Source organism: Bradysia coprophila (genome assembly GCF_014529535.1).
Source record: "Bradysia coprophila strain Holo2 chromosome X unlocalized genomic scaffold, BU_Bcop_v1 contig_42, whole genome shotgun sequence".
In the NCBI taxonomy this organism is placed as follows: domain Eukaryota; kingdom Metazoa; phylum Arthropoda; class Insecta; order Diptera; family Sciaridae; genus Bradysia; species Bradysia coprophila.
The window spans coordinates 84549-112224 of NW_023503335.1; the positions used below are offsets into that span (position 1 = coordinate 84549).

Below are 27676 nucleotides of genomic sequence, written 5' to 3' on the forward strand. Positions count from 1 at the left end.
TTTATAGCCAAGTTATGTTCATTGTAACGTTTTTCGCAATGAAGACAATATTTTTTTAATTGAGAAATAATTATGATATAAAAGCACGTACATACAGAAATCTATTTTTTGACAACTCATGGTGAACCAAATTTCGAGGGGTAACCGACTCTGGTAATTGACCAAACACACTTAAAGGAATTGCCGGAGTATCCGGTTAATAATCATAATTGATGGAAATACGAGAAATTGATGGAATTATAAGGAATTGACCGGAATTGGCTGGAAATAATTGTAATAATTGTTAGGAATTGAAAGTAAATAGGGATAAATATGATGATCGATCGGAAATTCCTGGTACTTTTTTCCGATCATCATACTTATCTGTATTTAGTCTAATTTACTTTCAATTTCTTACAATGTGTTAATGTATTTCCAGTCAATTACTTATGATTCCATCACTTTCACGTATTTTCAGTCAATTCCTCATAATTTCATCAATTTCACGTATTTTCACTCAATTTCAGTCAATTCCTTTTAATTCCATCAATTTTACGTATTCACAGTCAATTCCGGTCAATTCCTCCATCCATTTAATTCCATCAATTTCTTGTATTTCCATCAATTACAATTATTTACCGGAGTATCCGGGAAGCGGGAAGCTGCAACATTGCTGTTCCAAATTTTAGTTTCACCGAAAGCATTTCAAAATAATCTGTTCATTACAAAACGCTCCTTTAACTTTGACTCTATTTAAAAACTATATTTACCAATTATTACCTACAAAAAATATGTCGCAATGGAATTGAATAATAACGGACAATATCGTTGAATTATTTAGAAAATTCGTGGAATTATAGAAATTAATTGGAATTATAGGAATTGATTGGCGAATCCGGCAAGTATAGGTGTTAATCCGGTAATAGAGTTAGGTTATGGATGCAAGTTATTTTTAAACGATGAAAAATCATATTCCTAACAAAAAATTGTTCTACGACATACCCCGAAAAGTTTTGTATGTTCTTATATCTAGTTTGAAAAGTGCGTTTTCAGTACATTTTTCGTGAGAAAATCCACTAAAATTACGAGAGAGAGGATGGCAGGTATGATCATTTTCAAATTTGAAAGATTTTCGACATCAGGAAAAAACAAATTAAAAATATCAAACTTCATAATTTTGCCATACCGTAGAACAATTATTTGCTCAAAATAATGTTTCCTACAAAAAATAATTAAACACCCTAACTCCATTAAAGTAATAAAAGGAATTGAAAGCAATTAAAAGGAAATTCCTTTAAGGAATTAGTTGCCACCATTTCGGCCAGTCGGTTACCCCTCGCCAAATTTATTTCATTTGATGATTTCACGATTTATCGATTGCAACATCAAAAATAATGATCTATACTAAAACCCAAACTAATTGACAAGTTAGTTCTTTTCAGTCAAAATCTGTCGTGAAGAATATAACGTCACAATTAACTTTGACAGGATTAACTGAGCGACAAAAGTTATCTGACGTTAAAAATTAATTAAAAAATTAATTGACCTCTTCCGACATTAGGAATAGTCACTCAATAAAATCGAAGCGCTGCTGTAGCATTTGACGTTTTCGATGAATAGCTGTGTGTAACGTCATTCTATCTGTAGGGCCAAAGCAGCGCCATCTGTTATCATTTCTCCGGTTAAAAATAACTTTTTCGTCGCGATACCACATGCGATATCACAACTAATATACGATACGAATCATATGTCATATCACATGCAAACGGAACAAATTAAAGTGCTTTAAGGGAACTTACTTTACGGTCAGAGGTACTAGGATTGGTAAAGTACTTTACACTGCAGGCTACCTTTATTACAGGCAATAATACTGTATAAAGACTGTATATAATGGTTAGATTCGTCGTCATTACGGCTGTCTCCTACTAAAATAAAACATGGGACGACCAGTTTACCCTGAAAACTACAAAAGCACCATTGCAAGTTTATTGTTGTTATTCACGCTATAAGTGCGTATCAGAATTTGAATTTTCGATGGATAAAAAATAAATTTCAACGCATTCTTATACCCACAAAAACCTCAAAGAGGAAAAGGTGACGCTAGTATAGTAAAAATTAAACTTCCAAAACATTTGATATCGGTTTTGGTGACGCATTCTGCGCCTAAACGTAATCAATTTTTACTAAGAAAATTTTAACAAGAAAATATGTCAACGAGAAGTTTACCGATGAGATTTTACAATGAAAGCTTTACAAAAAAAAATGCGTCACAAGTGGCAGGTGCTGAGGAAACCCCTCATACGACAATAATCATCTGCCACTTTGTGACGCATTTTTAGCCCCGTACGAAGTACAAAGGGGCTTATAGGATTACGATGCCGTGTGTAATTGATGGAATTCGAAGCAGACGGTAAGGGCAAAGTGTTTGCCTATGTTCATAGATGACGAATCTGCAATAAAAATTTTGTCTGTCCGTCTGTCCGTCTGTCCGTCTGTCACGTCGATATCTTGAGTAAATCAAATCCGATTTCAAAAATTTTTTTTTCCCTGAAAGATAGTCGAAATAGTGAGGCTAAGTTCGAAGATGGGCATATTCGGGTCGGCCCTTCGTGAGTTAGGGCCACCTAAGTGATTTAAGGTCTTTTGGTGATATTTATGGCAAAATAAACGATGGAAATGTAAATGACACGGCAAATGATAGGTATTGTCAATACCAATCCAGTTTTTTAAAATCGGGTGAGTGGACCGTGAGTTAGGGCCTTAGAAGTGAAATGCTACTAGGGCCCTATGTGTATTTTACATAGAACTCGAGTAAATTTCATTCGTTTTTCGTAATTTTTGTTTGATTTGGAAGGTAATCGAATGCCGAATAGAATGTTGTTGAAAAAAAATTAAATTTGGGTCCTTGGCCTAAGGCCGCTACTAGGGCCCTATGTGTATTTCACATATAACTCGAGTACATTTCATCCGTTTTTCGTAATTTTTGTTTCATTTGGAAGGTAATCAAAGGCCGAATAGAATGTTGTTGAAAAAAAATTAAATTTGGGTCCTTGGACTAAGGCCACTACTAGGGCCTTATGTGTATTTTACATATAACTCGAGCAAATTTTATCCGTTTTTCGTAATTTTTGTTTCATTTGGGAGGTAATCAAAGGCCGAATAGAATGTAGTTGAAAAAAAAAAATAAATTTGGGTCCTCGGACTGAGGCCGATACTAGGGCCCTATGTGTATTTTACATATAACACGAGCAAATTTCATTCGTTTTTCGTAATTTTTGTTTCATTTGGAAGATAATCAAAGGCCGAATAGAATGTTGTTGAAAAAAAATTAAATTTGGGTCCTTGGACTAAGGCCACTACTAGGGCCCTATGTGTATTTTACATATAACTCGAGCAAATTTTATCCGTTTTTCGTAATTTTTGTTTCATTTGGGAGGTAATCAAAGGCCGAATAGAATGTAGTTGAAAAAAAAATTAAATTTGGGTCCTCGGACTGAGGCCGATACTAGGGCCCTATGTGTATTTTACATATAACTCGAGCAAATTTCATCCGTTTTTCGTAATTGTTGTTTCATTTGGAAGGTAATCAAAGGCCGAATAGAATGTAGTTGAAAAAAAATTTAAATTTGGGTCCTCGGAGGCCGATACTAGGCCCTTCAAAAAAATAAAATTTTAGGGCGATTTGAAATTTTTGTTTCTTTTGAAAGGAACGTCGTACGGGGCTTCGTAATTGCGCTATGCGCAATTTGTAAGATGTACATATTACATAATAATTTTACTTTAACTACATTAACCGGCGCAATAGGCTTACGGTCAAAGTAGGGTGACAGACGCACTAGGGTCACGTACGCAATAGATATACGGGTTTGTACGGGGCTCAGTCGCAGCAAACGCTCCGACTGTTCTGATGGCTCGTTTTTGTAAAGCTTTCGTTGTAAAATCTCATCGGTAAACTTCTCGTTGACATATTTTCTTGTTAAAATTTTCTTGGTAAAAATTGATTACGTTGAGGCGCAGAATGCGTCACCAAAACCGATATCAAATGTTTTGGAAGTTTAATTTTTACTACACTAGCGTCACCTTTTCCTCTTTGAGGTTTTTGTGGGATATCAGTTGTTTTGGAAGCTTTGGGTAATACATAGAGTTAAGCAAGCTCTACAAGTGACAATTTATCCTAATTTATCTCTACATACCGTACAATTACAATGGGCTTTTTTTGATCCGGAACATTTTGAGACATTTTCGAATTTTAACAGTCATCGATGTTCCCAGTCAATTAAGTTGTTTCCACTTATGATATTTTGCACCAAGTTATCAAACACTGGAAATCACTTAATGCACTGGGTGCGTCGATGGACATTAAAACTCTGATAAATGATCTAAAATTGTGTTTTCTTAAGTTGAACATGCAGTATCGCCGAAAATATTTCAAAAATATGAAATTTCAAGATAACCGCCGTATTCTTGAAATGTCGATAAAAGTTTACCGTCAACGAAACTGTACAAGTGACACTTTATCCCAACTCTCTACATGCCGTATAGCCGGAAATATCTCAAAAATACGAAATTTCAAGATGGCCGCCATTTTCTGGAAATATCGATAAAAGTTTTCCACCAACGAAACTGTACAAACGATACTTTATCCCAAATCTCTACATACAGTATAGCCGAAAATATCTCAAAAATACGAAATTTCAAAATGGCCGTCATTTTCTTGAAATCTAGAAAAAAAAAAGTTTTTCGCAATCGAAACAGTACAAGTGACACATTGTCCCAACTATCTACATGCCGTATAGCCGAAAATATCACAAAAATACGAATTTTCAAGATGGCCACCATGATCTTGAAATATCGAAAAAAGTCTTCTGTCAACGAAACTGTACAAGCGATACTTTTCCCAACTCTCTATAGCCGAAAATATCTAAAAAATACGAAATTTCAAGATTTTCTTGAAATGCCGGAAAAAGTTATCCGTCAACGAAACTCTATGATTACCAATTTACTGCAACTATGTATGTGCCATATAAGCCTAAATACAATGAGGGATTTTTTTGAAAGTGGACCAGGCTCCGTCGGAGCTATTTTTTTGCGACGGTTTGTTCTTATGCCCAGATAGCCCTTGGTCCCAATAGTCCAAAACCGCAGACGTTTAATTTTCATGTTTGCGTCTTGGCTGGTGGTGAAGGTACAAAAGTCGAAAAAGGGTGTTTTTTATACGTGATTTACTGCCGCTGCAGACGATGGACACACATGTGTGGCGGCTCGTTGGATAGGTACTGTCCAGGAGACCCGGGGCAAAGACAGATATCAAATGTGTACTCAAGCACTATTCAAAAATAACAAAAAGTATGTATCAGTGAAAGTCCGGAAATTTTGATGAGCTTTATTAGGTGATATTTTCTACCTGGTGACTGTTGTTATACAGATCAGTGGTTGCCCTGATAGAGGCTTAACCCAGCTCTACAATTATACCTCAATTGCCATAGAAGTGAAAGGTTTCAGGATACTTTTTTCGATATAAAGCAAATGTCTTCCTTCACTCGAAAGCAAAATATTGATTTTAGAAAAATACACGAATTATGCTGTTTTTGATGTCTGCATCCAATGATCTAACCATAAACATTCTCCAGGTGCGAGATATCACCTTTTGAAGTTCATCAAAATTTACGGCTTTTGACTGACACAATATTTTTGTTATTTTCGAACAATGGCACAGAACATGTAAGATATCTATGCTTGCCCCGGTTCTCCTGGCCAGTACCTATCCAACGAGCCGCCACACATGTGTGTCCATTGTCTGTAGCGGCAGTAAATCACGTATAAAAACACCATTTTTTCGACTTTTGCACCTTCACCACCAGCCAAGACGCAAATATGAAAATTAAACGACAGCGGTTTTGGACTATTGGGGCCAAGGGCTATCTGGGCATATGAACAAACCGCCTAGAAAAAATAGCTCCGACGGAGCCTGGTCCACTTTCAAAAAAATCCCTCAATAAATACGAAAAATTCAAAGAATTTCCAAGATGGCTACTTTCCACCATTTTGTTGGACATTCTAACCCTAAAACAAATTCCACATTGAAACCTGAAACCTGAAATTCCAAAATGATCTAAAAAAATTTGCGAACAAACAAATTTTTCAAATTCATAATTTCGCGCACATTTTATATGAAGCACGGCAACACGAAAAGCATATCCGATCGAGTGATATACGTAAGCCTGAAGATAAATAACAGATACAGTGTCAAATTAATTCAGGTTTACGCACCCACGTCCACCCATGATGACGAAGAAGTAGCAAGATTCTATGAAGATGTCGAGAAAGCTCTGGACGAAAACCCTCCCCATTACCAATATCTAATCGGTGATTTCAATGCGAAGCTGGGAAAACGAGAAGAAGACTCCGAAGTTTCTGTTGGTAGTTTTAGCAACGACCAAAGAAATGAGCGTGGAAATACTTTACTCAACTTCTTACAGCAACACAATTTGTACGCAATGAATTCATTTTTTGCAGGAAAGCCTCAACGGAAATGGACTTGGGCTAGTGCAGATGGTGTAACGAAAAATGAGATCGATTACATCATAATTGGCTGTAAGTCAACCGTTAAGAACGTTACGGTCCTAAACAATTTTTCAACAGGCAGTGATCACCGAATGGTTCGTGCAAGAGTCACGTTAAATACCAGATTTCAAAGATCACAACTAGTTCAAAAAAGTGAAAGGATTGACGTACAACGGCTTTACACACAAAATGAAGAATTTGCTACGAAAATGACTGCCGAATTAGATAACGTCAACAATCAATGTGAAACATTGGACGAATTGAATACCAACATCGTCGATACAATAATGGGTTTCATGAAATCCAAATGCAAATCCGTCCAAGGGAAAGAATCGAAACTCAGCAGAGAAACATTAGACCTGATCGCAAGCAGAGCAGAGTTGGTAAAAAGCGGAGGACGAGATTCGGTGGAATACCGGAACCTGTCTAAAAGTATCAACAAAGCAAGGAGATCAGATGAAAGAAAATATAATGTCCAATTGGCTCAAAACATAATTGAAGCTAACTGCAATATGAAAGTCCTACGGAGAAAAATGACAAACGCCAAAAAAGAAATCTTCAAATTACGAGACAAAACAGGAACGATCCAAACGGATCGAAATGCGATATTAAACATTGCAACAGAATTTTATGAGAATTTGTTTTCTTCAGCAAGACAGAGCCCAACGGAAGAAACCGAAGATAGACCAATAATAAGAAACGTGGGATCGGAGGATATGCCCGACATAACTGTTGATGAAGTCAAAGCTGCAGTAGCCAAGATGAAAAACAAAAAGTCTCCCGGAGAAGATGGTGTTCCAGTGGAAGCCATTAAACTAGGTGGAGACTCATTATTAAAGGCAATCACGGCTTTGTTTAATCAATGTCTCCAATGGGAAGAAGTACCAGAAGCTGCATAAAAAAGGAGACATAACAAAGCTGTAAACTTACCGACCCATAAGCCTATTGTCAACACTCTACAAGTTGTTTATGAAAATCATTACGAAGAGGAACACTAACAAGTTCGACTTCTACCAACCTGTTGAACAAGCTGCTTTCAGATCTGGTTTCAGCACAAACGACCATTTGCAGGTGATGAGAACGCTTATTGAGAAGTGTCGTGAATACAACATCGACATAGTCTTGCTATTCATAGACTTCGAAAAAGCTTTCGATTCAGTGGAAAGATGGTCGATATTGGACGCATTAGACGAATGTAGAGTAGACTCAAGGTACTCCAACACAATTCGATATGTGTACAAAAATGCTACTTCATGTATAAAACTTCATAAGAGCACGGAGAAATTCAGAATTGGCCGAGGTGTAAGGCAGGGTGACACCATTTCACCGAAATTATTCACGGCGATTCTGCAGAGTATTTTTAGGAAGTTAAACTGGAGTAAAATGGGAATAAATATAAATGGAGAGTACCTGAGCAATCTCCGCTTCGCTGATGACATTGTACCGATAGCAGCAAATCTAGGTCAGGCTCAGCTTATGCTACAACAGTTAAGTGAAGAGGCGAGCAAAGTTGGCCTCAAGATGAACTTATCGAAAACAAAAGTCATGACCAACATCGGGGACGATAGAGAAATAAAAATTGGTGACACTGTCATTGAACGAGTCGACAGCTATGTATATCTAGGACATAAACTGAAGTTAGGTCTGGACAACCAAACTGCAGAAATAAGACGTAGGATTGGTCTTGCATGGGCAGCGTTCGGAAAACTCAGACTAATTTTCAAAAGCAAAATGAATAATAGTCTGAAACGCAAAGTCTTCGACACTTGTGTCCTTCCAGTGCTCACTTATGGAGCGGAAACGTTAACTTTAACAAAAGCATCCGAAGATAAATTGAGAGTGACACAAAGAGCCATGGAACGGAGTATGCTTGGAATAACACTCAGAGACAGAATGACGAATCAATGGATTCGACAACAAACCAGGGTCGTTGATGTCATGGAAAGAATAGCATCTCTGAAATGGAGCTGGGCGGGACATATTGCAAGAAGGACAGACGAACGTTGGACCAAAAAGATCATGAACTGGCGACCATATAAAAGACGAGCTATAGGTAGACCACCAGAGAGATGGACAAACGGAATTAAGAATATTGCAGGTACAAACTGGCAGCAAATGGCAATGGATCGTACGAAATGGAAAGAAGTTGGAGAGGCCTACATCCAGCAGTGGATAGAAACAGGCTGAAAAAGAAGAAGAAGAAGAAGAAGAAGAAGAAGACGGCAACACTGATCTACTACACAATCATTATAATAGAAATGTAGCTGTCATATTTTTGTCTTATGAACGAAATAATGGCTTTCATATAAGTGTGTTTTTTGGAAATGTGCATGAAAATGTTTTAATTAAATTTACAGAAATTAAGTAAAGAACTTCAATAAAATTTATTGATTTGCCGATGAAAAAGTGTTAAGATTGAATTAATATAAGTTTTAGCAAAAGTGCGAGCGCAGTTTTCGCAAACAGATGTAGTGGTTCGATACGTATATCAAACCCACATGAAACATTTCTATTAAATCGAATATGGAGAATGTGCTGAAAATGTGTGAAGATGCTTTATTTCAAGTGGTTTTCAAGTGGTGTTTTCTCCGGATGTAGACCACTGTTTTTAATGATCTATAGCTCGTTGAACTCGTATTGACGAGCACTTTGGTTTGAACATAATTTTTTTTTGATTTGGTTCAGTATGGAAAAGTTAAAATGTTCGCCTATATATAGGTTCCTTAGTCTCCCGTTGGTTGTTTTCTATTCTTAGGGAGTCGACTAGCGTCACGAACATCCGCTATCGCTTCGGTTCATGATGACAACAAAGCGAGTTGATTAAATACAACACTGCCTTTGATTTGGATATTGTGCGTTTCTCTATTGCAATGACAAGTAAATCTCACAATTGCACGAGTTTGAATGTATGCGTGAGTTTATTTCCAAGCGCACACATTCAAACTGTGACTCAATTATTTGGCCAGTTTATGTAACATATTTGATCACATTAGCGTTCGAAAATTAACCAACTGAGCATGTTCAAATTTAACGATCACAGTCAGGACGATGATATTAACTTTTCGGACGCTAAAACGCACCAACTTAGTGGGGCAAATATTTTTAGTACCGCTTCCAAAATACAGCATCATCAAGTTGGATAAAATGTGCCTAAATTGTGCCAATTTTTTCAGGAAAACTGTCTGCAATATCAATTTTTCCATTTAAATTTTACAGAGATCCTGACGTGAAAAAATAAAATAAATTTGAAACAATAAGAATCATCAACGCGAGTAGTTACAACGATAAATATTCTACGTCAACAATAAAATGTACCAGATCAAGTCAAAACAAAATGATCGCAGTAACATGAGCAAAATACCGGTCATTGTCTGTGTGGGCAAATTGTGTTAAGTTTTAACTCACAATGGACGCAAAAAACGTTTTCGTGAACATAAAAACTCAGTTAATTGATGTGAAGGCGTTATTTTCAAAATTTGTGCATGTCAACAATCGGATAAGCGTAAGTAGTTATTGAAAGTAATTTTATTAAGTCTTGTCCGTGTAGCTTACTGTTGATCGTAATTATGAAACCATGAACGGAAATTTGGTAGTAAAATTTTGAGGTTCCCATTTTTATTTTGTACGACAAGACGGTAAATATACACACGCTTCTGTAATCTATTTAAAATGTCTGCTTTTGAGCTAAATCTAGCCTCCGTACAGTATTGTAAATTTTTTCTTAGAAGGTGTACACATCTAACCACACTTTAAAAGTGATTAATGGCACACAACAATCAACTCACATGAAATAACAATTCTTGCAGTGCAGGTATTTTCACTAATTTACAATTCTATTTAATTTGATTTAGATTATTTAGATTTAATCAATTCGAAAATTTGTTCGTAAGCATTCGTTTTTACCATTGTCAAAATTAGAATGAGATAATTTTTTTATACAATTTTTATGTAACACAGGCGCCTTATTATATTACACACGTTTAAGCCAAACTGGCGTCTACATATGACTGACAGCCGTTCAACTAATTTGATTTAATTTCTCAGAAGAAAGAGAACATGAACTTGAACAGTTATCATTTCTGTACGCATCCTTTTTTATGTCTTTGACGTTTCAACGTTTGATATGTGCTGCATTGTTTTTGTTGTCAATTGTAGAAACATAGAGAGCCTTTTCGCTTCCACGTCATTACACAGAGTGAATAAAATGAACAACAATTATTAGAAATAATCCGCACTTCTAAATTATTTACACTTTGAGTAGAAAAGTTACTCGATGGACTCGTTAAAATAAGTGCTAAAACGTAAAAGCAATTTAAATCGTATAATGAAGAATATAATGAAAAAACCTTTGGTTCGCACGATGGTCTGGTCACATGAAAACTAATTATATTTTCTAGACTGTGTGTTTGTGTGTGTGTTTGTGTGTGTGTTTTCCAAACTAGTTGAATTTTACATGATTCTGCACAGAAAATCACCATCATTTCACCAATCACCAGAAGCATTTTTTCGGAGCCTTTAATAGTAGATTACATGCTTGTGCGGATAATCGATGTTTTGAAGAGTCAAAGTGAACACGAGTCAAAACAACGATTTCCGCACAATTATGTAAGTTATTTTACCTCTTAAGTGCGGCGAAAGTGAAATAAAGTGCGGCGAAAGTAAAATATTTTATCACATACGGGCGGTGTTCGGCTGTCAAAATCACTTAACTAGAAGATTAATTCAAAAATTACGCTTCAGTTCTATGTTGTTGTCTCGTTTTCGCTTATGTGATAAAATAGAGTACACACTTGGCACTATCAGTCTCGGCAAGCCTCGACCTCTTCGTGACAAGTGTGTAATATATATTATCACATACAATGACGGATGTCAAAATTACACTTCAGGTCTATGTTGTTGTCTCGTTTTCGCTTATGTGATAAAATAGAGTACACACTTGTCACTATCAGTCTCGGCAAGCCTAGACTTCTTCGTGACAAGTGTGTAATACATAGTACGTCACTCGGACGAAAAATGAAAAGACACGTTTTAGCGTGGTTATTGACATCGGCTTTGTCGGAAATACAAACTTCGCGAGAAATCTCGATTTTCAACTTTACCCCAGCAAAAAATATGAAACCAAAACAACGTAATCGCCTGTTTGTTTTGCATGTGTCGGTAATGTAGCAGGCGAAATAAAGCGTCATTTTTTCGCCAGAGGCGAACACAAAATGGCGTAAGAAAAGTAATAAGAAAACGCTAAATGAGAAAATACGTCATATAAAAGAGAGTGAATGTTGTAAGTAATTTTTCTTTTATAGTAGTTCAAAAATGTGAATCAAAACTAGTGTCGTATAGTAGATTTCAAAATAAGAAACTTGATAAGTATCGATTCAGTGTAGCAGTTGACGATTGCATTTACTCAGGTCGTGGCATCTTTAGCGTCTGAGGTTGATTTTTGGGCAAATCGTGGCAGTTCTTACTTTATAGAGTTGGTCATTAATTTACTGATGTGATTGTGAAGCTTCTATCATTTGATTTGACTGAGCACTTGATAAAATGCGCTCCAATTATTAAAATATTAGAGGGATTGTATTTTTCACTTAGAAATACGCTAATGTATCTTATAAACTGAAAAGAGAGCGTGTGCGATTTTGAGAAAAAAGTTTCATATTTCCATGAAAACCATTGAAAAATATTGTTGCCATCCCACTTATTAGAATCTTAGTAAGAATCCAATCAGAATGAATTAGAATGGTTCGGATATCCTTTTAGTTTCATTCAAATTACAACTTTTAAAGTGAGATATAAAATCAAGCAGACATTTTTCAGATTTTCTGTACACACTTTTGTTCTACTATTCTATTATTATAATCTACATCAATTAAAAATAAATTATTTATACTGCTCACGGTCCAGTGTTGTAATACTGAGGAAATTGATTTATTCCAATTGAATAGCCACAACACATCGATCTATAAACGAATTATTAATCGTAAAAAAATAAGGGTAGCTTATAAACATAACTTTTGGTTTAAACTAAGGGAACGACTTGCGGAAATCGCCGAACATTCGCCTCCGCCGCTATTGTTCGTAGAGTGTGTTGTTTGTATTGAGGCTATTCAATTCCAAAAATATTCTTGTGTTAAACCTTTTTCGTGCAATATTGTCGTAAATTATAATCAATATTGATGCCGAGATTGATGCAATCGTTCTTGTCTTCGAAATAGCACTACAGAACAATTAACTATCGATTTTCGTTTTCTCTTTAATAAGATAAGGATTTTATGACGACTTTCAGATTCAGATACTACTCGAATGATTTATGATGGTTGTGCATCCGGAATTAGAAAAAGATACAATTATTGGAAGATCTAGCGCTACCTGAATTTTATTAGGTTGAATATGGATTGAAAAGACCTTATAGTCTTATGGAGTATATTTTTTAGAAATGGCAAATGTTTTGTAAAATCATAATTACATTTTTTGCATTTTAAAATAAGATAAACCAATGCTGCGAAGTCTATTACTTCATTTGACTTAACATAAACCAATGCTGCGAAGTCTATTACTTTATTTGACTTAATATTCTTTTTCCTATTTAAGGTTATATTGTCCAGTGGTAATCTCATTTTCGTACATAGTTAAACACATAGTACATTTACAAAAGTTTATTTTACAATCGTGCCATCATTTATATCTTTTCCTTTTATTTTTTATCAAATTTACAATAACTCGTTCCAATGAAATCAAAAATTATTTCTTTTGATTAAATTTACAAAATATTTCATTTCAATTATAAATAGAATTTCTTTTGATTAAATTTACAATAACTCGTTCCAATGAAACTAAAAAATTATTTTTTTTGATTAAAATTAAAAAAAATATGATAAAAAGTAAAGAATTAAATAGATTAAGTAGATTTAAGATTAGAGTTTGATTCTTAGTACATCCTGACATTATTATTGTTTTTCTTCATTTCTGTCTGTAATTTATGAATTAAGTTTAATTAAATTACCAACAGTATCTTACAATGTATGGAGGAAAGTTGAGGGGCCACCGACTACAAAATAATCCAAAATAATAATCCCTGGAGGGTCGGTGACCCCTAGTGGAAATTTTTCAATTACCCTTGCCGTTCATGAAACTTCTTTAGATGGTATCTTTTCTTTGCAAAAGCAATGGTCGCTTTCAGTTTTCTTTCATGTTCATCTCTGTCTGACGGTTGGTAAATTTCTATTAAGAAAATGTCAACAAAAATTAAAACAACATGTGACGTTAGTAGTTTTGCCCCTTTCTGAATATTATGCTCGTGAACTGATTTTAATTATTGTTTATGCACAGCAGTGCGATGAAAGTAGTGCGTAAATGAATTTTACATGCTACATGCGTCGAAAACCGTACTTTTCATGTTTCAAGCACGTCTTTCGAAGCCCTCAGTATGTAAAATCCATTACATAACTCGGGATAAAAATGAAAAGTCTCGTCTTCGTGTGTTTATTGACCTCGGCTTCGCCTCGGATCAACAAAATTCACACGAAAACTCTACAGAAATGACATTTGTCATTCTAGTATTCATGCTTGTTGCTAGAGGTAAGAGGAATGGTTCATACTAAATAACCTCCATACAAACAACACACACTCTACGGGGAATATGGTCGAGATGTGCGTCAAATTCGTCTCACTCTGCTCGGAGGGACCAGCAGTTTCATATGTTTTTTTCGTTTCACCCTGCCAAACAACCTAAGTGGTCCTGCGTGAAATAACGCTGACGCACATCTCGACCCGTAGAGTGTGTGTTGTTTGTATGGAGGTTATTTAGTTCATACCATACAGAAGTTCAACAACTGTCATGCTTGCCAATTTAAGTTTTCCTTGTGTTCCATTGAAATTGTACTTATCTACAACATCATCAACCATTATTTTCTTTATCACCGACCCGTAATAATTAGTGTTCGTAGGATTTCCTCTGAATCGTCGCAAGTAAAGGTACTACAAGAAATTTCGTAAATATACCGGTTTGTTAGGTAGGAGAAACATTATACCGTCTCCCTGTAAAAATCAATGTCGTCCGTCAAACGTTCATCCCAAGCGACAAAACCTAGAACCTTTTTGTTCGGAAGGTTTCTTTGTATTTCTCTGATGTTCTTCACAGTTCGAGTCATTTTTGCCACTCCTTTTCGCATCTTCTTTATATCCCGCATAATTTTTTGGTTTTGATTGGCTGTATTTTCATTCCTCCTGTTCATCACTCTTAATTCCCACAGAATTTCATCGCATTCGATACTGTGTGTTGAAAAACGTTGCGGTGCACTCTCGCAATCGATTTGACCGTTTCGATTTGAATCACTTGGAGGCTCAATTAAATTGTTGCCATTGTCGCCTCCCGACACATAGTCGCCGATAGTAATTTGGTCTAGCTCTAGAGTATCACCACCATCAGCCAGTTGACGATTGTTATCGTCGATGGGTGGAACCATTTCATCTTCGGTTTCTGTTTCAGAGTCACAATTGATCCTATTTCCAGTGGTGATGTATGGAGCCAACTGTAAATTTTCATTCTCGCTTTCCGCAATAGCCAACCGTAAATTCTCACCCTCGCTTTCCATTACAGCCAATCGTAAATTCTCACTCTCGCTTTCCGTTACAGCCAATCGTAAATTCTCACTCTCGCTTTCCGTTACAGCCAATCGTAAATTCTCACTCTCGCTTTCCGTTACAGCCAACCGAAAACTCTCACTCTCGCTTTCTGAGTCGTCCATATTCTTTTTGATTGTAACATGAGCCCCTTCAGAAAGCTGATGACTTTGGTTAGCGATGGCTGGAAGCCACTGCCAGCTTTCGTTTCCACTTTCAGTCACAGAGTCGTTACCATGAAATTTTCTTGACTCGATAGTAACATCACCTCCAGCGAAGTCGTCACTTATAATTTTGCTCGAGTCGTAGGCACGTTGACGATCTAAAATGTAAACAAGTTATAGGTCTTGCGAATATTTTGTGAAACTAGAATTATCTAAAATCTAACTCCAGTGAAATCAATTAAATGAATTAAAGGGATTGAAATGAGACTGTTACGCACCTTTTAATTTGTTCGAATCAATCACTTTTTGATTATCGGTTGGTTGAGCTATTGAAACCAATGATGCTCCAGTAACAGAACGCAATTTGGAATCACTCTGATCACCGTTTGCTGTGAATTAGGATTCAGATTATTTTTCTAAAAAAAAAGGAAATCAATACTAACCATCGGTCTTCGTCGAAAATTGCGTTCGAACGTAATGAGGCGTATCTAATTCGATTTCACTTAAACTGCTTGCACTTCCACAATTGTCCGAATCCGTCTCATGTGTAAAATTGTTTCCAGTCACATTCCTTTTCGTGATCTTTTTAACAATTCTACGCTTTTTGGTGCAGTTTCGTCCTTTACCTAAAGTTTGAGGATATCAGATTTCAGCTGTAGAATGAAATTTAGTTATACTTACTTTTCAACGTTCGCTTTTTATTATTCGAAGTAAAAGTACTATTGTCAAGCTTCGACGGAATGCTTTTGATCACTAAAACAAAGATTTTTTGTGTTAATAAACATAATTTTTACCCAAGCGGTAAAATCACAGTTCTTTCAGAACTCTATAGCTTTCCCTTTGGAACCTACGTGATACATAAGAAACCATAATATTGAAATCGTCAACTTTCAGCTTTCGAAATTTAAGTTTCAATATTAAAGGCATAGAAATCGTACCTGGCTAAAATTGTGAGGAAAAGCTAAAAAGTGATTGATTCATGAAAATAATTTATGGAACAATTTAGGGTAACAAGAAATACTTGCAAATCTCATTGGCCCTACACAAATGACGTCACGCTTCAAGGGAGAGTGGAGTGAATGAATGAATGAATTTATTGTCACCGCCAAAAAAACTGGCTGAATAAAATGTTTACAATATTTACAACTAAATTACAGCGCTATTAAATTGATTCTTAAAAAATTCAAAATCAAAAATACAAAACTCATTGGCTTTTCAACGCTTTAAAAACTCACGAGCAGCAATGCCCTCGGGCCACAATTCACTGTCAACTACAGAGTCAAATATGTCAGAATTCACAGTGACCTTAAATGATACAAAGCTAACGAAGCTCATATCTTCATAGGGCGAAACCAATATCTTGCATGACACATCTTCAGCCGACGTTATTACATTCTTCCGTAGCAAATAGCTGACAATTTGCGATTCGGTAGTAGACGGATCAAATTGGAATAAATAAGCCACCTTTTGTGTCTCAGTCGCCGGCGTAAAGGTACGTTGAGACCGAATCGAATCATTTTGCGGTTGAATTGTTGAGTCTTTGACTTCATCGGGCATCGGTTTTGCAATGGACGATTTAGTTACCACCTCGGCAAAAGAACTAAAATTAGACGTCGGGTTTTCGAGATCCGGTGGTACCTTGAGAGTTTCTTTGACATCTGCGGAGTCATTGTGATGCTTGGGTTGAGCGGCATCTGATCGATTTATTCCAGGCGTAATCCATGTGCTCCAGGAGATTTGACTATACGATTTTCGGGTTGCATCTCCAGCTTGGATTGAGCGACATCCAGACGATTTATTACAGGTGAAATCCGTTGATTCGATCTATTTGCATCAGGAGATTTGACCATACGATTTTCGGGTTACGTTTTGTTTACTGATGGGGTCTTTGAATCATTGACGTTTCTAATGACAAGTTTGTCGTTCGGCGATCGGTTTACCAAAAATACTGAACTATTCTTCGGTTTTGGATTAGACAACGGATTTCGATTACGCTTACGTTTGGCAGCAATAAGCGAACGTTGGGCGTACGATGGCGATGAGGTTCGATTAACAGCGGTCGAATTGAAATTATTGAATCGATAAGATGAAACGTCGGACGAGCGTGTTTGAATGATGCAGTCATCACATAACCATTGAAGATTCGGCATTTCTCTATAGCACAACAGTGCAGTTTTACTGAAGTTGACACATTCGGCATGAAAAGATTGGCGACAAATCCCATCGCAAATAATTTTATTTGGATTGTCATTTTGGAAACATCCGTCGCACACCATACAATTGTTCATTTTCTCGAGGGGGGGGGAGGGCACGGAGAAATTCAGAATTGGCCGAGGTGTAAGGCAGGGTGACACCATTTCACCGAAATTATTCACGGCGATTCTGCAGAGTATTTTTAGGAAGTTAAACTGGAGTAAAATGGGATTAAAGATAAATGGAGAGTACCTGAGCAATCTCCCCTTCGCTGATGACATTGTACCGATAGCAGCGAATCTAGGTCAGGCTCAGCTTATGCTACAACAGTTAAGTGAAGAGGCGAGCAAAGTTGGCCTCAAGATGAACTTATCGAAAACAAAAGTCATGACCAACATCGGGGACGATAGAGAAATCAAAATTGGTGACACTGTCATTGAACGAGTCGACAGCTATGTATATCTAGGATATAAACTGAAGTTAGGTCTGGACAACCAAACTGCAGAAATAAGACGTAGGATTGGTCTTGCATGGGCAGCGTTCGGAAAACTCAGACTAATTTTCAAAAGCAAAATGAATAATAGTCTGAAACGCAAAGTTTTCGACACTTGTGTCCTTCCAGTGCTCACTTATGGAGCGGAAGCGTTAACTTTAACAAAAGCATCCGAAGATAAATTGAGAGTGACACAAAGAGCCATGGAACGGAGTATGCTTGGAATAACACTCAGAGACAGAATGACGAATCAATGGATTCGACAACAAACCAGGGTCGTTGATGTCATGGAAAGAATAGCATCTCTGAAATGGAGCTGGGCGGGACATATTGCAAGAAGGACAGACGAACGTTGGACCAAAAAGATCATGAACTGGCGACCATATAAAAGACGAGCTATAGGTAGACCACCAGAGAGATGGACAAACGGAATTAAGAATATTGCAGGTACAAACTGGCAGCAAATGGCAATGGATCGTACGAAATGGAAAGAAGTTGGAGAGGCCTACATCCAGCAGTGGATAGAAACAGGCTGAAAAAGAAGAAGAAGAAGAAGGGGGGAGGGTCACGCGAAGCGTGACGTCACGTTTTACAGAATTAAGAATCGACAGATATTAAGTTGAATGAGTCATTTCTCTGCAAAAATTAAAACAGAAAATTTTTATAGACTCGTCAGCGACGGTCGCACACTAACTTAGGCATGTAGTATTATTGGTATTGGTATTATTGGTTGTAGTTTAAAACGATTCACAATTTATATACAACTTCAAATTTTTTGAAAGGGGGGGGGTGTACTAGAAACGTGACGTAATTTTTAGGGGGGGTGTCGAAAATTCGATAAAATAGCGTGACGTCATATGTGAACAGCCCCTACCAATGTCAACCACTATTTCATCGGAAGATTCAAAAATATTGTGGCTTAGAAAACTTTCCATTTTCAGTAGATTATTTTCGGTTCCATAATGAAAATATTTTCCTGGACCAACGTCTCTCTCAGAAATTTTGTATTTCGGTGTACCCATCAAAGTCGCGTAGCATAAAGGAACATTGTCAGAGCCATTTTGGCGAAGAAGTTTTAGCAAAGAATTTACATGAGCGGTTCGAGACCGGCCAATAGCAAAAACTTTAGCTAATTCTTCGCGCATTCCTCGTGATTCATCATTTTCGTTTCCATCAGTGCCATTAATTGAAACATCTGAATCGTCTGTATCATTATCGGAACTAATTGCACTTGAAGCAATCGAATCGATATCTGAACTATTTGAATCTGTGCTGTTGTCCGAACGGGTGTCAGATTCGCTTTCAGAATGACTGCATGAATCCATGGTAGCATCTACATCCTCTTCGTCTGTGCTAGTGCCAGATTCGCTATTGGAATAACTGAATGAATCCATGGTAGAATCTAAATCTTCCATGGCTGAATCCATTTCATCAGACTTATTTACTGGTGGTTGTCTCAAACGACAAGTCGATTGCAGACTGTTTGAAAACGTAAGGCTAAATATCAGGAAGGTAAAAAAAACACTTTCAGGCATCAGAAAATTGCTGAGTAATTTCACAGACTTAACCTCAAAACTTTTAGAACTTTAAATAATTGTGTAGATCGAATAAAATTTTGCTTACGGTTTAGATTCTCTCAACTCTACCGACAGTTTGTTACTATCTGCTGTCTGTCCTTGCAAATAAAGCTGATTTCCACCAAGAAATCACACGATAATTCTACTTCACGACCACACTCAGAACACAACATTATGTCCAATAAGAAAATCCGACATGACAAATAAAATTAAGCCGACTTCGCCACAAAACTGTAATTTTATGACAGTATCGATAAGAAGGCTGTAATATTACAGAAATATCGATAAAGTAACTGTAAAAATTTTTCAGTTTTGTTGTCATTTCAAACTCATTTCGCTGAAATGCATTCATAATTGTTTCTGAAGTCATTATATTCCTGTAGGGACCGCCCTTGCTACGTAAATATCTATTGTAAAACACGATCATTTAACAACAGATCTCAACTTATATTAGACCGTATTTATGTATATGCCGGCATCCGTTTGATTTGTTGGGGTATAACTAAGTCTAATATAATGAAGAAGACCATTACAATATAGTGTAATTTACAGTTTGTTGTTTGTAGATATGAAAAGCTGACGGTGAATCACACGAGCTGCGTCTGCGTCTCAAATACAGCCAATTATCGGTTGATCGATTTTATATGAACTAACACGCATGGCTCAACTCGTGATTCACAGGAAGTATCTAATTCAATTAGAAAGATTGATGAAATATTAATAAAGTTTTGGTTGAATCATTCATAAAAGACATCCGCTTTTTTCAAATTTTTTTAAAAAAAGTGCGTCACAAAATGTCAATTTTTCGTTTTTGTCCGCACAAAATGTAGCAAAAAATTTAGACAAATTTTAATAATTGTGAGATAAGCAAAAGTATACTGCAAAAGTTGATAGATTGTAAATTACTACAAAAATAGATTTTTGATGGTAAAAATCAATGTTGAAATGTTGCGTCCCACACTGAAAATATGAAGTCCATTTCCAGTCACAATTAGTCACGATTTCGAGAAATTGGGTCCATCCCTAATTTCTGACGTCTTTTATAAATTACGAAAGCGAATGTTCAATCTTTAAGGGAATTCACGAAGTCAAATATACAGATATATACTCCGTATATTTCGTATATTTCTGTATATCTCGTATAACTCTGTATAAGTTTGACAACTGCCACCTGGAAGAAAATGATATTTCGTTATATTTGACTTCGTCAATTCCCTTTTGTACTCTGGTATCAAAACGTTACAGGAGAATATCGTGCAAAATTCGAAATTTCCAAATTCCGCAAACCACGTTCAATTACTTTATTTTATCTGTTTGACCAATAGTGTAAAAACTATTTCTTTTTATTTCAGGAGGAAAATCACACGAAGTTAACCAACTTTTTCTACTACTTATGTGATGATAATGATGTAAGAATAAAAAACTTATGACTATTTAAATACATATAAGGGTCAAGTTGTTTTGGGTGAGGGGTTATAACAAAGCGTGCATTCGTACATTTTAAATTCCCAGTTAGTTTAGCACGCAAGGGAGAGAGGGGCTAAAAATCGAGCACACCATTTGAGTGACCACAGAGCCCTTATTGTGTTTAGATTTGCGTTTACTGCATCTAGTTATAAATAAAGTCTAGATTCCCATTGAGAAAATATTCGTGTAGAACATTCAGATATTCGATGATTTCTATATTTATTTACATCCAGTTGACATTCATATTCCATTGTTAAGCGATTCGCGATGGTATTTTTTACCAAAAAATTTTTCTTGTACGTCACGTCAAACTGTTCTTCGTTTCTGCAGATTACGTGCAATCCGATCTGCGAAACCAAGAATTGTAATGCCGCCGTGAGTGTAAGTAAAATATTGCCTACAAATTGTTAAATTCATCCATAACTCCAGTAAAACTTACGGAGGTGTTAGTAGTTTCTTAAGTGAATCACATGCCCATAGTATTTGGCGTGAAAAACTGCGATTGCTAACTTCCGACTTAAATTGCAAGTTCATTCATAACTTCATAATCCCTTGTATAATTTTAATGTTGGACCCTATAGTGACATGAAATGCGATCATTTGAGTGTTCCTTGTCGGAAAATTTTGATGTAGAACAAACAGACCTTCTATTTTTAAGCGATTCGCTATGGTATTTTCTTTGTTGTAAAATTCTTTTAGTCATTGAATCTTCCCATTTTTTTTTAAATTTGTCCTTTAATTCAACAGATGGTGTGCAGTTCAAACGTACTATACGACTGGGATGGTAAAAAATCCTTGATGATGGAGGATCTCGCGCTCAATGTGGGCAACGAGAATCGAAATAATAAAACAAGTGGCGATTTATTGAATGTCGAAATGCTTCATGACCAAAGCTTTGGTTTCACCAGCAATTTTAACACCGACGTGAGTGTAAGTACAGTTAGTAATTTACAACATTCTATCGATATTTTTTAGAGTTAAAAAAAAAAGATCTACTGCCGTTATACCTTACTAGTAGTAAGTTGCTACATCTGAGAATATGTTTTTAGATAATATTTTGTAACTCATTTTTAATACACAATTTTTAATTAGTGAAATTTGTAATTATGGTGATTTGTTCTCATTCTTCAATATGTTTTTTATGGTTGATTGACTCTTGTATACAATTTTAGTCAAGCGAAGTATCGGACGACGCATTGGCTTCATGTTAACCGTCACTGGCATTTCCGAAATAGAAGAAGTCGATGCACAGATCGAGGTCACTTTACCCTCACAGTATGAAGTACTCAAGCTTGGCACTTCAAGCTGTCATTCGGATGGTAATATTTCAAATAAAATCAGCACATCAACCGAATTGAATCAGAACTGTTTGGAAACAGCATCAAGTAAATGTGTGGCACCAACAGTGTTAGTAAGTGATCATGATGTTTTGCCAAATCGAATCAAGAAAAGAAAGTGTGAACTTAAAAATGTAGATATACCGATCAACAACCTCAAAAATGAAAAAAAAAGAACTAAGGTCTGAGCGGACTTTTTGAGTTCTTTTTTGGTTTCCTTTTGGATTTTTCGTATTATTGAGACGGGTTTTAAGAGTCATTCTTTTACAGTCAAAGGCAGTGAAATTTCAGCATGAATTTCCTTCAGTTGTTTTTCAGCTGATCCACACATCCAATCAAAACTTTTTATGCTTGTTTATACGATTAAAGCTGCTACCCTACATGCACGCGAATGGTAGTGGTAAAACCGCATAAAGACGTATGAATAGTTTTAGTTGTTTGTGTGGATCAGCTGAAAAGCAGTTGAAGCAAATTCATGCTGAAATTTCACTCCCTCTAACTGTATTGTAAACACCAAAACGTCGTTGTTTTGCTAAAAAATTTAAAATTTAATCTTTACCACAGACGTACAAAGAAAATCGTCGAGTATTGTACCAAGTCAAGTTGCTGTGAAAACTCGTCGAGGCGGTGATAAAACAAAATTTTCTGTTCCAACTTCGGATCAAGGATCAAAAAAACTGTGCTGCATATTTTGTCTGAAACAATTTCCAAAATTGGCCAGACACATTTTGGCGGTTCACAAAAACGAAGAGGATGTGAAAATAATCCTTGCTCTTACTCCAAGTAAGTTTTATCTTGTATAATAATACAATTATATTATAATAGGACCCAGGACCCAACATTGGTTTTATAAATACACCACCTTGTGCATATGTTAAGATCACCCCGCGATTTGAACTGTGAATTCTCATATCGATATTCCGTAATTTTTTTCACACATCGGTAATTGTGCCTATACACCACTTGTCAAAGGAACTCTATTGTTCTTGTCACGATAAGAATTTCATAAAACTCTTCTGAATCTTACTCGAAGTCAAAAATCAAGCCTCGCCGGTGGTGCGATGGCTGGAACAAACGACTAATAATAATCGAGCGTTTCAAGTTTAATCACATCGGCAGACACATGGGCATAAAGTAATTTCACTTTAGTTTCGAGTCATTTTCACTCAAAGAATCATCCTCAAATGCAATCGTTGATTCACATCACCACTTCAAAATATGGATGTTAAAAAACAATCTCTCGAAAAATCGACCATTAAGTTTCATAAAAAACAATCTACAATTTTTAGTGATCTGTTGCAAGTGAACTCTGAGTTATGTGCTCCTCTAAACGGGTAGGGATGCTTGCATTCATACAGAATGAATCGAACCCGATGAATATACATACATAACAAATATTGGACTTTCATCATTTTGACGATTTCGACCGAGATTGTTTTTATCAAAATTATTTTCGTATGTAGATTGTTTTTTCTGAAATTTATAATTATTTGTGGCTGATTTTGCGGGAGATTGTTTTTTACAATTGTTAAAAGTTTTCTATGTGCAGAATGAGCACCAGCTGAATATCACCAGCTGGATCTACTAACACACTTTTAGCAATTGTATAACAAAAAAAATATTTTGTTCGACGGAGATTGTTTCTCGTCCGAATTACGGCATTATAGGAAAATCGTATTATACAAAGAAATTAGCGAATAGCTGGTGGGCTATTTTGTTTTCGACAGCGCAACAGCTTTGGCTTGTAATTGTTAATTAAATTTTGAATTGAAATGCAATATTTTATCGGTTACAGATACGAAAGAGCGACTGAGTCTTGGACTGAGTCGTCTTGATGGATTGAAAAAGTTTGGCGAGTTTGAATGGAACATGAATGAAGAAATAAATAAGGACAAAGTGTTGCAGACAAGCCGACGTACAAACAAAAAATATGGAAGAACTGCCGAATACTATGAGACATGCGCAAATTGTTTGGGATCATATTCCCCAAAAGTCTTACGGTACCATTGGAATGAATGCACAAACAAACAGTTCACTGGGGAAAAGTCGGCAGGTGGAAGTAAGAGCTCACGCTGAGGCATGCGAAGATCTGTCTTCATTGTTTATCCATCCATGAGAAACCGTGACGTGACTCTCTCAATTCAGTTTGATTGGATCGTTACTGTATTCGCCAACGATCAGTGCTTCAATTTGAAACTACCTCGACAACTTAACACAATAAGAGGATATTTACGAAACGCTGGAAAGCTGCGAGATCTATCTGTTCAGAAATCGCATAATTCACACGAAAAGCATATCCGATCGAGTGATATACGTAAGCCTGAAGATAAATAACAGATACAGTGTCAAATTAATTCAGGTTTACGCACCCACGTCCACTCATGATGACGAAGAAGTAGAAAGATTCTATGAAGATATCGAGAAAGCTCTGGACGAAAACCCTTCACATTACCAATATCTAATCGGTGATTTCAATGCGAAGCTGGGAAAACGAGAAGAAGACTCCGAAGTTTCTGTTGGTAGTTTTAGCAACGACCAAAGAAATGAGCGTGGAAATACTTTACTCAACTTCTTACAGCAACACAATTTGTACGCAATGAATTCATTTTTTGCAGGAAAGCCTCAACGGAAATGGACTTGGGCTAGTGCAGATGGTGTAACGAAAAATGAGATCGATTACATCATAACTGGCTGTAAGTCAACCGTTAAGAACGTTACGGTCCTAAACAATTTTTCAACCGGTAGTGATCACCGAATGGTTCGTGCAAGAGTCACGTTAAATACCAGATTTCAAAGATCACAACTAGTTCAGAAAAGTGAAAGGATTGACGTACAACGGCTTTACACACAAAATGAAGAATTTGCTACGAAAATGACTGCCGAATTAGATAACGTCAACAATCAATGTGAAACATTGGACGAATTGAATACCAAAATCGTCGATACAATAATGGGTTTCATGAAATCCAAATGCAAATCCGTCCAAGGGAAAGAATCAAAACTCAGCAGAGAAACATTAGACCTGATCGCAAGCAGAGCAGAGTTGGTCAAAAACGGAGGACGAGATTCGGTGGAATACCGGAACCTGTCTAAAAGTATCAACAGAGCAAGGAGATCAGATGAAAGAAAATATAATGTCCAATTGGCTCAAAACATAATTGAAGCTAACTGCAATATGAAAGTCCTACGGAGAAAAATGACAAACGCCAAAAAAGAAATCTTCAAATTACGAGACAAAACAGGAACGATCCAAACGGACCGAAATGCGATATTAAACATTGCAACAGAATTTTATGAGAATTTGTTTTCTTCAGCAAGACAGAGCCCAACGGAAGAAACCGAAGATAGACCAATAATAAGAAACGTGGGATCGGAGGATATGCCCGACATAACTGTTGATGAAGTCAAGACCGTAGTAGCCGAGATGAAAAACAAAAAGTCTCCCGGAGAAGATGGTGTTCCAGTGGAAGCCATTAAACTAGGTGGAGACTCATTATTAAAGGCAATCACGGCTTTGTTTAATCAATGTCTCCAATGGGAAGAAGTACCAGAAGCCTGGGAAAATGCGGTAATTACATTGCTGCATAAAAAAGGAGACATAACAAAGCTGGAAAATTACCGACCCATAAGCCTATTGTCAACACTCTACAAGTTGTTTATGAAAATCATTACGAAGAGGAACACTAACAAGTTCGACTTCTACCAACCTGTTGAACAAGCTGCTTTCAGATCTGGTTTCAGCACAAACGACCATTTGCAGGTGATGAGAACGCTTATTGAGAAGTGTCGTGAATACAACATCGACATAGTCTTGCTATTCATAGACTTCGAAAAAGCTTTCGATTCAGTGGAAACATGGTCGATATTGGACGCATTAGACGAATGTAGAGTAGACTCAAGGTACTCCAACACAATTCGATATGTGTACAAAAATGCTACTTCATGTATAAAACTTCATAAGAGCACGGAGAAATTCAGAATTGGCCGAGGTGTAAGGCAGGGTGACACCATTTCACCGAAATTATTCACGGCGATTCTGCAGAGTATTTTTAGGAAGTTAAACTGGAGTAAAATGGGAATAAAGATAAATGGAGAGTACCTGAGCAATCTCCGCTTCGCTGATGACATTGTACCGATAGCAGCGAATATAGGTCAGGCTCAGCTTATGCTACAACAGTTAAGTGAAGAGGCGAGCAAAGTTGGCCTCAAGATGAACTTATCGAAAACAAAAGTCATGACCAACATCGGGGACGATAGAGAGATCAAAATTGGTGACACTGTCATTGAACGAGTCGACAGCTATGTATATCTAGGACATAAACTGAAGTTAGGTCTGGACAACCAAACTGCAGAAATAAGACGTAGGATTGGTCTTGCATGGGCAGCGTTCGGAAAACGCAGACTAATTTTCAAAAGCAAAATGAATAATAGTCTGAAACGCAAAGTTTTCGACACTTGTGTCCTTCCAGTGCTCACTTATGGAGCGGAAACGTTAACTTTAACAAAAGCATCCGAAGATAAATTGAGAGTGACACAAAGAGCCATGGAACGGAGTATGCTCGGAATAACACTCAGAGACAGAATGACGAATCAATGGATTCGACAACAAACCAGGGTCGTTGATGTCATGGAAAGAATAGCATCTCTGAAATGGAGCTGGGCGGGACATATTGCAAGAAGGACAGACGAACGTTGGACCAAAAAGATCATGAACTGGCGACCATATAAAAGACGAGCTATAGGTAGACCACCAGAGAGATGGACAAACGGAATTAAGAATATTGCAGGTACAAACTGGCAGCAAATGGCAATGGATCGTACGAAATGGAAAGAAGTTGGAGAGGCCTACATCCAGCAGTGGATAGAAACAGGCTGAAAAAGAAGAAGAAGAAGAAGAAATTACCGAATTTGCATCACTGTACAACGTAAGATACTGTGATGTTGTTGTTAGGGCGATTCGTATCGTTGCCAAATACAACGAAAAGATTAAAGAATTTGCAAGCCCGAGAAACGGTTGATATTGATGATGAAATGTTCGAAGACCCCAACGACGACGTCATAAAAAGTCGCATGAAGATAGAAGCAAAACTAAACCGAACAGTTTCTCTTCTTCTTAAAGACAGTGTTGATCAAAGTCTGGAGCTGCTATTGCGCCACAGGAAACAAGTTGGGGTTCCTGATACAAATGAATTTTTATTTGGGCTTCCATCAAAATCGGGCAAAGTTCAAACGGTCAATGCCTGTGTTCTGTTGCGCGAGTTTTCTAACTTGTGTGGAGCCGATAAC

The 27676-nt window shown here is 36.7% G+C and overlaps 1 protein-coding gene across 1 annotated transcript; it reads right to left on the reverse strand.

Annotated features, from left to right (window-relative positions):
- Positions 1 to 14561: 14561 nt before the first annotated feature.
- Positions 14562 to 19436, reverse strand: LOC119069988 (dentin sialophosphoprotein-like). The gene is made up of 4 exons (XM_037174229.1): positions 19101 to 19436; positions 16559 to 17147; positions 15602 to 15712; positions 14562 to 15481 (listed from the first exon to the last, which is right to left on the reverse strand). The coding sequence occupies exons 1-4, from the start codon at positions 19434 to 19436 to the stop codon at positions 14562 to 14564; spliced, it is 1956 nt and encodes a 651-aa protein (XP_037030124.1).
- Positions 19437 to 27676: the final 8240 nt, after the last annotated feature.

Excerpts from the sequence above, each read along its gene's own strand:
- LOC119069988 (XM_037174229.1), bottom strand. The coding sequence starts at position 19,436 with ATGGATTCAGCCATGGAAGATTTAGATTCTACCATGGATTCATTCAGT. Across the intron at positions 17,148-19,100 it reads GCCGGTCTCGAACCGCTCAT|ATCGAATCAACGGATTTCAC; the intron begins GTAAATTCTTTG and ends TGATGCAAATAG. Across the intron at positions 15,713-16,558 it reads GCCCGAGGGCATTGCTGCTC|CAAACGGTGATCAGAGTGAT; the intron begins GTGAGTTTTTAA and ends CCTAATTCACAG.